At 37.3% G+C, this 15,351-nt stretch overlaps 1 protein-coding gene across 4 annotated transcripts in view; it reads left to right on the top strand.

Moving 5' to 3' along the window:
• The window catches only part of LOC111862186 (unconventional myosin-XVIIIa), a 271,542-nt gene that overhangs the window by 247,408 nt on the left and 8,783 nt on the right, over positions 1-15,351 (top strand). For all 4 annotated transcript variants that reach the window (XM_023847375.2, XM_023847374.2, XM_023847378.2 and 1 more), the window contains 5 exons: positions 8,369-8,488; positions 9,509-9,757; positions 11,083-11,237; positions 12,804-12,927; positions 14,184-14,333. In XM_023847375.2, coding sequence (XP_023703143.1) covers positions 8,369-8,488; positions 9,509-9,757; positions 11,083-11,237; positions 12,804-12,927; positions 14,184-14,333 — 798 coding nt within the window. The remainder of the gene's footprint in view (positions 1-8,368; positions 8,489-9,508; positions 9,758-11,082; positions 11,238-12,803; positions 12,928-14,183; positions 14,334-15,351) is intronic.

The raw sequence follows: 15,351 nt of genomic DNA, 5'->3' as shown, positions 1-15,351 counted from the left end.
TTTTCTTTACAGAAGACCTACATTTGTTCCCACATGTATCTCGGATGTACTCGTAACTCTTCTAATACCCATATCTGTTAGAGCAGAAAATGTTTTGAAACATACATGTTTGTCCACTACACTTTTGCTGTAAATCTTGCGGTTTCTGAGTTATTGGAAAAAATTTAACTCTATGCATACATTCTGAATTATTATATTCAAGCATTATCATAGGGGGCGCACAGTAGTGTAGTTGGTTGATGGGCTATGCTAAGCCGGAAGGTCACGGGTTCAAGTCCCGATGTGGTCATTGGATTTTTTCAGTTGACCTAATCTTTCCGGCCGAACTATGGCCCTGGGGTCAACTCAGCCTCTAATAGAAAGGAGTACCAAGAATTAATTAAATAATTTTCCTGGGGAGTAAATTGTGGCTGGCGCGTAAGGCTGACAAATTTACAACCATCTTTGAGAAAATTGTCTAAATACTGTGGGACTCTCAACGTCTCACAACACTATGGGCCTTCACGGCCTGTTACAGGGATAGCTTTACTTTTTCTTTTTACTTACCATCATTGTAGTCTCCCAACCACACCAGTAACTTGAATTATCCATGTTTTTGAGTTATTTGCATATCTTTTCTGCATCATTGGCATAGATAATTGGAAGTATAGTGTATCCATCTATGAATTAAATACTTGACCAAAGCTGATTTCACCTGTAATTATCATTCATTTGCTGTGTTAGAGATGGTTATGAAATGAGATTCTGGAAGCATGTTCTCATTAGCACAGTTCTCTCGGTACTTACCACAGTTATGTTCAGTCCTCTAAACTGAATGTTGTTTCAGTTACCTTGAAGGTGGTCTGTAGACAACACATAGAACAGAGAGCCTGAAATTTGAGTACATTTCTGTTACCTTTAGTTACAAATGTCTTAATCGTAATAAGTAAATATTTCATTAGTGTTTTTTAGAAGTCTTTTAATTTATTAAGAAAACTGCCCAAATTTATATCAGTGTCACATTTGGGAGGCGCAGGTTCAAATCTACTTCTTGGTAACTATCACAGGTATTTAATTAATTGAATTGCTCATTGTATATCATCAGCTGAGATGTCATTGTAATGTAATTTTACTTTTAAATGTAAGACTGTTGTTAATTACAATGCATAATTCATGTAAACATGTGCCACAAAAGTGGACACTAGAAATTCATCGTATCAGCTTCAACTTATTCTGACGTACGTGGCTTTTATAGATTTGTTGTGATATTTGAACACTTGTAGTTCAGTAAATTTCACAGCTGTATTATTTGGCTCAGTCTCTATAAATTTCATTAATTACCTTGCTAACTCTATGGGGAACAGTGATTTTAAAGAAGGTATTGACTCAGTGAAGCAGTTCCCCTCCTGTTATGGAGACTGAAGGTTCATTTCCATGCTCACAAGAGCTCACCACTAGATCCACAACCTGTAACCCTATTTCTTTGAAATCCCACTTAATGTTATCTTTCTATGTATGCCTATGTTAACAGAGCAGTTTCTTTCCTTCAGGTTTCCGAGATAAAATTTTGTATGCATTTCTTCTTATCTCTCATGCATACTATAGGACCAGCTCATCTTTTTTCTTCATGATTGGAGCACCTTAATAATATGTGCTCATGATTACAAGTAATAATTATTATAATTTTAAATATTATATTTTTAATAATCTCTTTAGCTCTTAAGATTTAAAAATCAGAAAGGTGTTGCAGGTGTCTGATAGAAACATGTCAGAGGGATCAGTGGATAAGTTTTCGCCTCCACTGATCCCTTCTATTTACGGGAAAGTAAATTATATTGCTGGTATATACACATGCTAGTTAGCAGAGTGGCATTGTGGAATGGATGTCTGGAGTTTGATTCACAGCAGATGCAGGTTTTTCTCTTTTCTGCCCTGCTTAAACCACTTTGCTTCTTATATGTGGTAAACGCTTATTTCTGTCATACCATTTCATATACCTTGCTGTCCCTCAGTGCAGAATAATGAATGCAGAAAGGCTTTAAAATTTATTTATTTATGAAGTGCTTCAGAACTCAGTATTTGATAGGGAGTTTGTGAATTTCAAGGATGGATATCTAACATTAGCTGAAATGCTTGTAATTTTCTGTATTTGTAGTTTATTTAATGATGGTATCAGTAATTTGGACTTCGCATCTTTAAGCGACTGAATGATGGTGGATATGGTGGATATTGAATTAGGAAGGATGTGGGAGGAAGTAGTCATGACCTGATTTAAAGTACTGCCATGACATTTGCCTATAGTGACTGAAGAAAGCCACGAAATTCTTCACATCAGTCGGTATTCTCATCAAGATATGACCTGGTTACATACCCAGTACAAGTTATTAGTTTTGTTGTTTGAGCCAACTTTTCACAGTAAAAGGATTTGAAAACAAGTGTTTGGTCTTAAACTGAAGGTTAAATGGTTTGTTATGTTCTTTTCATAAACAGTTTCAACTTCAGAGCATTTGCCAACTTCACATCCTGGAGTTTGGCATTAGGGTTTATATTTTTAGCACAGTTTATATACTGATACATGGCTGGCAAGTTGCCCTGCCATCAGCATGAGTAGAAGACAGACAGATCTGCTATGCTTTGACTCAGTCATATTAGAACTTCACTCCTGGTAGGGCAGGAGTGAGGGCACTCTGCCAAGGGGGGAGGTACAATGGGGAGGGGGGCAGTTATAGCAACTCACACTGGTGCATGCCTCATCCATGCGCCAAAATTTATAGGCATTTTACATACTAAGGCATATTTTTTTTTTTGTTAGCATTTGGTATGTTAGTGATGACAACATGTGAATACCGTATTTCAGTGGATGAATAACTGATGTGTATGCCATTAGCATGAGAGACAAACAAAATTTTAAGAAAAGTAAAAGTTATGATTTCAGTGATTTTCTGTGATAGAAGTTTTCTTTGACATCTATGCAAGAAGTTGTCAGATTAACTGCAGCTGAAGGGTGTATCTTTTAATAGAGAGGGGCAAAACAAACAGTGATTAAGTGATAAATATCAATAGTATGAAAAATGTTACAATTAAATTTGTGTGACAGTTACGTGTGACTGCTTAAAACAGATTAAACCTCAGAAGAGGACCATATGATCAGTAAATGGATTCAGTGTAATTTGTCATAGTGCCGGAGGAGTTTTAAGAGACCTGTTACAATGAATCAGTGACAGATATAATTACACAATGTTATATTATCTGGGCTAACTTAAACAGGAAACTATTAATATCTCATACAAGTTATTAATATCATTTTAAATTATTTTGTAACTTTACAGTGGATGAGAAATTATTCCATTTTGGATTTATATATTTGGTTTTCTGAAATCATGTTTCCTGGAATTTCTCGGTTTGGTGCTGGAACTGTTGACAATAACAGTGCCTTTCCCACCAGTTCTACAGTCCAGCCTCAAAATAGGCGCTTTTTGCTGCCAATAAATCGAGCATCAACCACTGGAGGTATCCCAGATAAAGTCAAAAGTAATAAGAGTACATTCTCTGGAATTCTTAATAAGGCAATAAGTTTAACCGAGAGAGCACATGTGCCTGCTTCAGCCTCCAGGACGCCACCTCAAACCAGTGTTGTATACCCCAGCTCTGTTTCATCGTCAAGGGTAATTTCACCCCAAAAGATCTTTTCCCCTACTAGAGAGTTGTCTCCCACCAGGAGTGTCTCACCTACAAAGGTGTATTCCCCTACCAGTGAGGTGTCTCCCGCCAAGGAGTTGCCAGGAAGTAGAGTGCTGTCTCCAGCTCAGGACAAGGCATATTCACCAACAAGAGAACACCCTTCATTCAGAATATTTTCACCTGCAAGTGAATTTAGGTCCAGTAGGATGCTACCACCAATGAGGGAATATTCAACTACTAGGCTAGTATCACCATGGAGTGAATATTCAGCAAATAAAGTGATGCCACCTAGTAGATACATGAGACCTGGTTTATCACCTAACCGGAGCTATGTCTACTGTCGTTCACCCTCACCCATTAGCAGCGCAAGCAAGTCTTGCTCCATGACAAATACAGAGACAAGCTTTCCGAGACGAATGTTTCCACAGACAAGTGCCAAAATAGATTATTCAGATGAGCTGGAAGGTAAAGAAAATGCTCCAGTGGTGTTTGATGCAGGAATGAGCTTTGTGATGGGTGTCAAGAATCAGGCAGTAAGACAACAGTTCAAACCTAGAGCTGCCCATCTTCAGTCCTCAACAGCATCATCAGCACTGTCCTCCAAGATCAGAGATTTCCTTCGTAAGACAGATCATGTGATGGAGGAATGGAAGAGACTAGGCAGAAAGGATACTGATATGCAGTCACTGGCCACGCTTCCCAACAAGAATGGAGAAGACAGCTACATTGGAAGAAGCCGCAGTGCTACTAATATTCTTATCAAGGGTTTTCAGTTGTACAGCAGGACTAACAGTGCCAGTATTCGCTCATCCAGCGTAACACATATGTCTGAAGGAGACACAGTTTCAGAAATTGACGAGGTAAATTCTTGTGGGCCAAGGCAGAAGGGATGAGTTTGACATCTGCTAGAGCATGTTTATAGTGATTTAACATTTTTCTCAGGAAATTGTGCTTTTGATTGCTTTCTACTCATACACGCCTGATCTCTGTAAATATTTCAGTTGCTTACACAGTATGTCTTTCTGTTTTGTAAAAGTACAGTGGGAAATTTGGATATACAGCTATTATTCATTGAAAATTGTGACCGTTTAAATTTACTTGCAAGTTCTGAAGTAAGTTTATAATTGTACTGGAATGCCATTCATTAGGGATGTAATTCTACTTAACCCTTTTCATGCAATTTTCAAAATCCTCCGTGGAAGTTAACATTAAATTTACAGATCGTTTCTTGTTGAGCTGTTGATAATTTCCGTAGCAAAAGAGATAAACATCATACAAACATATTCCTAAGTTTCATCAATTGCTGCTCTTTTTAAGAAAGAGGAATTTGTATTTATAAGACATGAACATAACCTGTTACTGTCCAGGATTTTTTTTTATCATTCCTGACCCAACCTGCATTCTGTATTTTTCCTGTTACTTTACATCAATTTAATTTTAAAAGTTCTCGTGTTACAGTGTGGCCATGAATAAATTTCGTGTTATTGAAAGAAATATGAATAGATTGCAGTGTGTTTTCATTATTGAGAGTAGATAACTTTTCATAAAACCATCAGGCATACAAGATATTTGGTGATTAGAATAATACATTAGAATCTTGTTGCAGTCATGTCTGACATGCCTCTACATTTGAGTCCACATGATTCCCCTTTTTATAATAACAGTAATGATGCATGATAAATATCTTCATGAGTTTTGACTTGGTTTTGGGCAAGGCAGATAATGGCATTATACAGATTAGTAATTTCCTGTGTTCTGTATATGACAGGCAATTCAAATTATGTCATAAAATATTAGTATTGTTCTAGCTCTGTAGTAGGCTGACAGACATTTTGCACCTCTGTGGTCTAGTGGCCAGAGATTCTGGCTACAAATCCAGAGGTCCTGGGTTCGATTCCTGGCGCTACCATAGTTTCTGAAAAGCAGCAGGTCTGGAGCAGGGTCCACTCAGCCTTGTGAGGATAATCGAGGAGCTATTTCAAGGAAATAGCGGCTCCAATCTAGAAAACCGAAATTAACGCTTGTGGAGACACATTGTGCTGACCATGCAACGCCCTCTATCTGCTGAAGTTGGTACTAACTTCGCTGACAAGTGGTGGTCGCTCGGTATAGTTCGCTTTTGGACCAAAACCAAGGAGTTTGTTTTGTTTTTGTATTGTAAGTTTAAAGCTAATAAGTGTATTTTGAATGAAATTGGGCTTGATTTCTGTTAAGAAAACTTATATGCTGACAGTGTTATATATACTAAGGGAAGCTTAGAAAGCAGATCTCTCATAGTGTCCAAAAACAAATAAAGAGAAGAAACCATTTAAACTCTTGAACTAAAAAAAAAAAACACATAAATTGGGGGGAGGGGGATTCCAGCCATTTCTTCTTTCCAATAAATCTGTTGGCTCAAGACTGACACTGATGGCGCTGCTGCAGTGGCCTCACCTCGCCAGTGTAAAAACTGGCTATCCTGCTTCATTATTATGGTTCCTGCCCTAGTCCTTGGTTATCTTTGATTTAAAGTAATCCTCATAGGAAAACCAGTGTTAAAAACAAAATGTATAGTTCTTCCTGATTTTTTCATAAGAAAAGGTGTTTAGTTTTCAGAATCGTTAGTTATGTGTCCTATCTTGGCTTTGTAATAAATCAAGAAAGGTGTCATAAGTGAAACTATACAAACAAATGAAAGTACATAACCTAATGTACGGAAGTGATATGTGGACATTATGACTAATAGACAATAAAATAATATACAAGTTGCTGAAATGAAATTCCTTTGACAGGTAACCATGGACCATTAGCAAAAAATGGATGTAAGGAAAGAATAAGAAATACTTCATTTAAACAGAAAAATAATAGATTACTGCCAAAATTGAATGAACCATCTTCTGATAGTGCCATGTTTTGGGATACCAAAACAAATTTTCAGTGTTCAGCTATTGGAAGGAAAGGCTTAGGATGCCCTTGAATGTGATGAACAGACTGAGTTCAGGCCAGAACAAGTCACATGGCATAATCCTTAATTGTTGATAGCCATTAAGTTATGTTTCATGTTAAAAATATTGTCATGCTTTTTTTTTGTCTTCAGTTCTCATATTTCAGTTAGTACACCTCATACTGCACCACATTTTATAGCTTTTATATATAATACTTATATTTCACTAGCTCATTCTAGTCTTGAGATGCAGAGTTAAATACAGAAAGTTATTGGTGAAAAGAAGAAGTGATTGTTCATTGCCATTAGCAGCTGACCCAGGAAGCTAAATGTGGCACATTTTCTCTTTGGAATCACACAGCTTGTTAGGCCAGCTTCAGATGGCTGAGTGCATTTTGCTTTGCCAGAGAATCTATATATTTGTGTGTGCAGGCTCGTAATTTAACATTTCAATTTCATCCTGTTTTCAAGCCTGTCCTAGTTCTTGTCATAAACAAATATGTTAATGGTTATAATATTATACAATCGCTACGTGCCAGAATTATCTCATGACCATACTTTAATAAGCTTTGTTTATTTTCCTCTTAATCGAACTCCTCCTCCTCCTCTTCTTCTTCTTCTTCTTCTTCTTCTTCTTAGTGGGGTGAAACTGAGTCTACTTGGTACTGTGGCCACTACTGGCCTTTTTTTACCAGCCACAGATGATAGATGATGGTGATTGTGGAGCAGTTGGTGGAATGAAAATTGGCAAGGGAAACCAAAAAAATCCTGCCCCAACACCACCTTGTTCACCACAAGTCCCATATGATGAAACCCAGGCTCTAACCTGGGCCGCTGCAGTGAGAAGCAAGCAAGTAACCACCTGAGCTATGGCATGGCCCATTTGAACTCTTAATGGAGTAAAAACTGTTCTCTTCCATTTCAAAATTATTCAGCCATAATGATTGGTTCCAACATCAGTGACTATTTAAGCTAATTATAGTTTTGTGTGTTGTTATGCAAAAATTCTAAAAGTTAAGGACCTACAGGAGAAACAGTATCTGCTGTCCACATGTTTCGTATTTGGAATTTCTTAATTACATTTCATTCAGTTTGTTCACCTGATTTCAGTTTTGGCTTATATGGGTTTGATATATCCATTTTGCTTGAAGCTTATACTGAACATTGTCAGTTGGCTATCATACCAAACATTAGTGTCGGGCAATAAAATGTAAAGCAACTTTTGTTTGGAACTTTTTTTAAATTGTAAATGTTTAAGGAAATACAAGAAATATAATTTCCGACTGTTTTCAGTTTAATATATTTAGTGTTATTAACTTTGCAACAATATATTCATACCTGTAGTAACTGAACAACCAGTCCAGTGAGATTTGCAAAATTAGAAATCTTACATTTGAAGAGTAGGTATAACCCAATGGAATGCACGTTTTCATTCTTGTTCTTATATTGTTTAAATTAGGGATGGATGATAATTTTTATATTGCAGAATGAAAATATTATACTCCTTTTCCACACAAGAAGAATTTATCATGCTGGTGAAGCTGTTAGAAAGACATAAAATTCCTCTTAAGTTCTCCTGAAATTTTATATTATAGCCACGGTAGAAACCTAACTGTATATGAATTTATTCCAAACGTTTTGCTAGGGTTCTTATACAGTTAATGCAGTGGTGTCCCAAATTCAATGCATGGTGTAATTGGACCCTGAGAGGTATGGTGCTATACAGATTGTGTGGTGGTGCGCTTACTAACTGCATGTCTCTGTTGATATTGCTACTGTATGCAGCTGAGTGAGATGACAGCTGATCTGGCAGAGGAGCACTCCACCTCAACGCTTGCCACTGAGCGGCTGGAGGCTGAGACAGCCGATCGGTTGAGGCTGGAGAAGGAACTGCAGGATGTACAGGTGAGATGGATATCACAGTGCTGTGTCACCACTGTTCATGTTATCTTGTCTCTATTTTTGCAAACCAGATATGTGTGTCATTATAGACTCGTCTATATACTGTGCATGCACTTTGATTCATATTCCATTGCCAGCCATCATCATCATCATCATCTCCTCTTCTCCTGCCCGGAGAAGAATGGAAATCCTGTATGCTTGGTGCTCCCATTAGGAATATAAATTCCTGTTTTTACCTCAGCCAGGCAGGCAGAGCTCAGCATTGTCAAAGGACATACTTATCTGGAGGCATTGGCCATAAAATACAACAGTGTAAATATCATTTTTCATAGATTATCATAATAGAAAGTCTCCTCCTTCTGTTAATGTGTATATTTTATGGTTGATTAATAATAGCTCTTGTAGCTAATTTTTATGGGCCTTTTGTATGACAGTGGAATATCATAATATATTTTTTTTTGTAAAATGTATTATTAGATATAATCTCTGATGATCTGTAGTCTTTATAACATCTTGGACAGAAAAATAATTGCAAGATTTGTACGAATTGAGACCTTGTGAATTACAGAATCATTACTGGAAAAATTGCATATAAAATTTTTATTTAACACTTGTAGCTCTGTTGACCAGAAATTAATTAAGAGTGAATATAATGATGAATGAATGAAATACTGATGTCTTTTTGGTTTTTCTTAGATTATATATACGAGTACACCACATTACATAGTAGTGACAAAAAGGGAGTAGAGAGTGCGGCAGAGAAAACAGAACAGGATATCAAGGGATAAATTAAGTGGTTAGATCTATCCATGGTGTTGCTAGATACACTAAGATATGCGTTAGGTATAACATTTTAATCTTGAGAATTGTACTGTCCAGCAACCCTCTTGTGTTAGAAATTGTAGCTTCTGCTGTATTGGACACTTTCAGTCTGAAGAGTGAAATATTTGTTGTTATTTGTAATGTGCAAACATGCCACTGATTACTTCTTTGACATTTATGTGTTTTATGCTTATTGTGCAGTCTGAAAACAAAAATCTTCAGCAAGCTACAGAGCGACTGGAGATGGAGTTACTGTATATGAGGGCTTCAGATGTAAATGGTGGGGTGGGTTCAGATGAAGATGGTGAGTGTGAAGAGGATGCTGGTGTGTACAAGCAGCGGTATGAACGTACTGTCCGTGAATTGGAGTTCACTCGTCGTCGTCTACAGCAGCAGCATGAAGATGATCTGGAGCAACTTGTTGGTCTTAAGAAACAGCTTGAGAAAAAGGTGGGTGGACAGCCCCTTAGCGGAATCGTAACAAATGTTTAGGTTTCCAATTTGGGGGGAAGGCACAATGGAAAGCACTGTGGTCAGTGTGTATACAGCATTATTACAAATGATATATGCAATTTTAAATTCATGTTCCGATTAAAATGTAGCATAGTTGATTGAGGCATTATGCTACAAGCCAGAAGGTTGCGGGATCGAATTCCAATGAGGTGGATTTTTTTTTTCAATTTACCTAATCCTTCCAGCCGCACTATGGCCCTGGGTTCGACTCAACCTCTAACAGAAATGAGTACCAGGAATATTTTTGGGGATAAAGGGTGGCCAGCATGTAAGGCTGACAACCTCACTGCTATCTGTGAGCCAATTGTCTAGAGAAAATTTGGGAATATCAACATCTCACAACCCTATGGGCCTTCACGTCCTGTTATAGGGCTACCTTTACTTTTTTTATTCTGATCGAAATAATTATCCTACAAAACTTATATTAGTATTGATGCAAACAGTAAAAGGTGAAATTATCCATATGCTTAATTAGTTTTAAGCAAAGTGCCATGATGACATAAGGGAGTGGAGTTCTAGCTCCACCATTCTTTACCTTGGCACTAGATGGAGGTGAATGGTCAGCTTCAGACCCCTGTTGCTTTACTAGCGAGGATGGAGTTCCCTGGTGCCCTTTGGATAGGCTAGGTGGACCCCAGAATCGATCTGGACTCTGTGAAGAAGGGAAAAAGTCTTGCACTGCTGGGAATCGAATCCAGGCTGTCTAGTCAGTAGTGCATTGATATACTGACTGAGTCTATCCCAGCTCCTTAATATAAACAATGTCTCAAGAACTGTTTTAATTACTTGAATGCTTGGTAGCTGATATCCAGATTATGCATGAATTAATTTGAAGCTTGTTGCTAGGTTTCTTGTACACTTAATGTAGTGGATTCAAAGATTCAGTGCTGCAGACCATCACACTAACTTGGCAGGTATGAGATATATGATAATCTTCAAAATATCCCTTTACAATTAAAACCATAAGAGTTAGATCTAGAAATATAGTGAATCATGGTTTAATGCTTACAAGCCCACCATCTAGAACATGTTGACATTGGTTAGAAGTGCCATACTTGGCAACCTCTTAAACTGAATTGTTTTAAAATTGCAAAACAAATTTTTTATTTACTTTTCCATTTCATATGGACATATTTTGTAGGACAAATAATTTGTGTAGAGTAGTTTTTTTAAAGGTATGTAGTTTGTAATATCAAGCAGTGTGAATGTGAATGACTTCAGAGTATTACAGCAACTGCAGTTCATGTTTGTATTTGTTACAGTTGGCTGATGCATTTGAGGAAGTAGAAGAACAGCGGCAGGTTGTAGGACAATGGAAACGCAAGGTCCAGAAACTCACAGCAGAGACAAACGATCTACGACTCCTCTTGGAAGAACAAAATTCTCGGAATCACCTTCTAGAGAAGAAACAGAGAAAGTAAGTGCCTTACCATTCGTGATCATCACTGCTGCTGTCGTTGTTGCCATCGAATACCAACTAAAAAAGTGATTTTTGAAAGTAGATCCATCTTTTGGCTGTTACGTTCCTCAGCCAGTTAAATACTGGCTTCTCACCATGGATGCCCAGCTGAAATGTCAGGGTAGTCCTTGTAGTACTTATGATGAAAAGAGTGGCATTGAGGCAGGTTTGTTCTAAATGTTTTAGTTTTCTCCTACCAATCATCATTCCATTTTTCATATTCATCAAGCCACTCCACTATGGTACCATGGGCTTGACCAGATGGCACATTATCGTAATCTCGATACTTAGTTTAGGCTTCAACCATAAATAGTACTTGCCTGAATTTAGGGTAAAGTTATTTACTTGTATTAGATTATGAGTTTTGTCTTCCCATACTTAATCTTTTTAATCAAGAAACGGAATGAACAGGAAAACGCTATTTAAGAAACGTGGCACAATAAAAATGCAAAAATGAATTTATAATTTTTGTAGTTTTAAATTTTCCTGTGTTAGTCAAAAGTTTTTAATCTTTAACATAAAACAAAGAGGGAAAGGCATTTGGCTTTCTGGTGTTCAGGATCTTTGTTTGTTTAACAGTAGCTGGGATGGTGTTCCAAAAAAGAGGCTTAAGTCACTAATTATCGCTTTTCAGGAGAAGAAGAAACAATTTAGACATTTAAGCAATATTGTACTTAACAAGTTGTTTCATTATGGCACTGAATGGAAATTTTATACTTTAGTGACATAACTTGATCCTTTTAATAAGGACAGTTTCATGATGCATTTACCCACTGATAACTTTTGATTTGATTCCCTTTTCCATAAGACCACATATAAGATATCATCAGTCATTCTCTGCAAACTAGTGTATGCTGTACATAGTGGTTTCACTTAACCCTTCATCATATCATTAATATTCATTGTATACTGCCATTACAAGACAACTTACCATATATTTTTGCACTACAAATTGCACATAGATTTTGATCAATATTTTTAATGGAAAGCAGTCTGTATTGTCACACCCCTGCTTGCTACATTCATTGTGCTGGCTTTTTGCTTGATGTACTCATCAATCCTGAAGATGGAATCTACATGTTCCTCCGAAACATTGGTTGACTTTCAACACGCTGCTGAATGTTACATCTCAGGAGATACACCTCTTCAGTCTGTCTTATACTCTCAAAAGTCTGCTAATTTAAATGCCCTTTACACACAACGTACATTAGACACAGGAGGGGGTACTTAATTTTTCACCGTAAGTATTGCATTCAATGACATTTGATGTTTTTATGGCAGTGAAAATTGATCTTCTAGATTATGATAACATGTGGTTTGTTAGGTGGCTACCGAAATTTTGGAGAATGCTGCTCTCTGTATCTTCAGGGTATAAGTGGATTTGGTTTCTCCAAAACGTTGGGAATCAGTTAAAATAACTGCCACACCCAGCAGGATCAAAATTCTGAAGTGTTCATTGAAATCCAAAGGTTTGTAATTAGGGAACTTGAAGTGTTTGTAGCCTCTGTTGTGTTTTTCCCTCAGGTTTGATTCAGAACTCCAATTAATGCATGATGAGTTACGTCAGGAAAAGCAGCAGAAGGACCGGATATCGCGGGAAAAGGAGCTGCTTATTGCGGAGAAATACTCACTGGAACAGAATCTTAGCGTAAGTTGCAGAAGACCATGAATAGTTTTCATATCATGTTAAAGTGTATGGAAAGTACTAGTTAAGTATATTGGATTTGAAATTCGTGCAGTGGTGGCTGAAGAGTACAGTCTTCTATGATGTAATGGTCTGTAGTCCAATTCTACTGAACTACATAGCATTGAAGCCAAGAAGATAATACTCTTATACCAGTTAAGTAGATGGTTGCATGAAGTGTGCTGTGGTACTTCTTTTGATATCAAAGGCATCATGCAGTATGAATTTGTCCCTCCAAAATAGTCAACCAAGCATTCTGCTGTCAAATTTCGAAAAGTTTACATCAGCATCATTACTGAAGACTGAATCTTTGGGCCAGAAAAGTGGATTTTGCAATATGACTCACCAGGTATCCATTTTGGCTTCCATCCTCTCCTGATGAGCGTCTAACTTGGCCATCATCTTTTCTTGGTTGGTTTTTATCTTGGCCAGCACATCTTCTTTCAGGAGTTCTTGGCCAGCTCTCATTTCTTGTTTCATTCTTCCTTTAAACATTGACAGTTTCCTTCAAACTGTATTGGCATTTTTATTTATTATTGTTTTAAATAATTGTGTTCCTTCCATGAAAGTAAAGTTGGTTGGTTGGATTGTTTCATTTTTGGTCCGTTACACTATCAATCACAAAGTCAATAGAAAGTCCGTCGAGTTGTGTACACAACACACAACGCATAGGAAACATCCAACCATAAGCCTATACAACCTCAAGCTGACATCTCCCATCATCGGGATGAATTAACAAGGAGGAGCCTAACATTTTACTTCAAATGTTTTAAACTTTTAAATATTTTAATAGTGACGTTTTAACTTGAGGGCAATTTCGGATGGAATGCGAGAGTTGAACGTGCATTCAATATTCCTAGCAAGTGTTGTGCTTTTACACATCGACATTTGTAGCAGCGTCCACGCAGCATATATACTGTGTACAGTTAAACAACGCCAGTGTTTTCTTGTTAGTACCATGTGCCTCTGATGATGGTTTTATTAAAACCGAAACATGTAAGGCAAAAGTGATAAAGAAGTGACCTAAAAAACATTGTTACACTCAACGGACTTTCTATTGACTTTGGTTGGTTGGTTTCCAATGGCTGCATTTGGGATCATTTAACCCATTTTGCTTCTTGCTTCCCAATAGAGAGCACTCAAATTCTTGCTTTGTTTCATTCTACATTTTATTTTGTGCCAACAGTGAAGTGATTTTCTAAATTGCTACTCTGATGCAGGCTGTTCGTCTGGAGCTGGAACTAAAGGAAGAGAAGGTGGCATCCCTGGCTCGAGAGCTTGATGAACTCACGTTTGGAGGCAAGACTGAAGAGGAGGTGGCTCATCTCAAAAAGACGAAACATGAGATGGACAAGAAGCTGAAGGAACAGGTGAGTGTAAGGTTGTCTTTTTTTATTTAAGACCTGTCAGAAATGTTATATAAGGTCCTTTTGTATATAAATAACTGAGATGGCTAAAAGTAGATATAATTTCTTTAACCAACTTTAACCACATAGTTCTCTAATATTTATAATGTATTCCACTTCATAATATTATAATAGATGTTTGGCAGCTCCATCTCTAAGAGTAACATGGCCAAAGCATGAAGTTGATCACAACTTCTTTGTAGTTTAGATTCTGCTTGTCTTCAGTGTATGGTGCCTATCACAGAGACAGCTTTACTTCTTGTGCCATATTGTTTTAAATAAGTATGACATGGACAAGGGCTCGTATATAATGTGGAATCTGCCAGTGCCTCAATATTTCAATCTTTAGATAGGAAACAGGAAGACAAATTAGATCTGGAGTTCTCATACTAGTAGCCATGAAGAGTTACAGTCATCTCAGTTGTAATTCTGTGTAGTTTGGAGAGATCCTGACATTTCAGAAGAACATTATCTACATATTCAAAGTTAAAGAGAAAGCCTAGGAAGAAAGCAGGAGAAACAGACAGCAGGCCCCGAGTATTTCTTGCTTGTCCTACAGTTTTTGGAGATGGAAGCCATATTTGCATCAGGAATGTTGGGTGGTCTCTGAACTTCACTGCATTACAACCCAGAAGACCATACTGTTCAGAAAAACAGAAGGTTCTCACCTGAATGATTGCAGTCATTCCTTAAATTTAATTGCCTTTCCTTTCTATCTCTTGCTGATCTAGAAAACAGAAATTAACGGCCATGGGGACTCGTTGCGCTGACCACGCGACACCCTCTATCCTCAAAAGTTGGTACTAAACTTTGCCGACGAGCGGTGGTCGCTTGGTCAGTATAGTTCGCTTGCGGACTAAAATCACGGAGTTTTTGTTTGTATCTCTTGTTTTGTGTTCAGTAATACATTCAGTTGGAGGCACTGAATATCAACAAATGAAAAAGCACTTATAAAATTATGTATAAACCTGAAAACTTAAAC

This window comes from Cryptotermes secundus, unplaced genomic scaffold (genome assembly GCF_002891405.2).
Source record: "Cryptotermes secundus unplaced genomic scaffold, Csec_1.0 scaffold1229, whole genome shotgun sequence".
NCBI classification, from domain to species: Eukaryota; Metazoa; Arthropoda; class Insecta; order Blattodea; family Kalotermitidae; genus Cryptotermes; species Cryptotermes secundus.
Note: the sequence above shows the minus strand (reverse complement) of the source record. Positions and strands in the feature narration are given on the sequence as shown.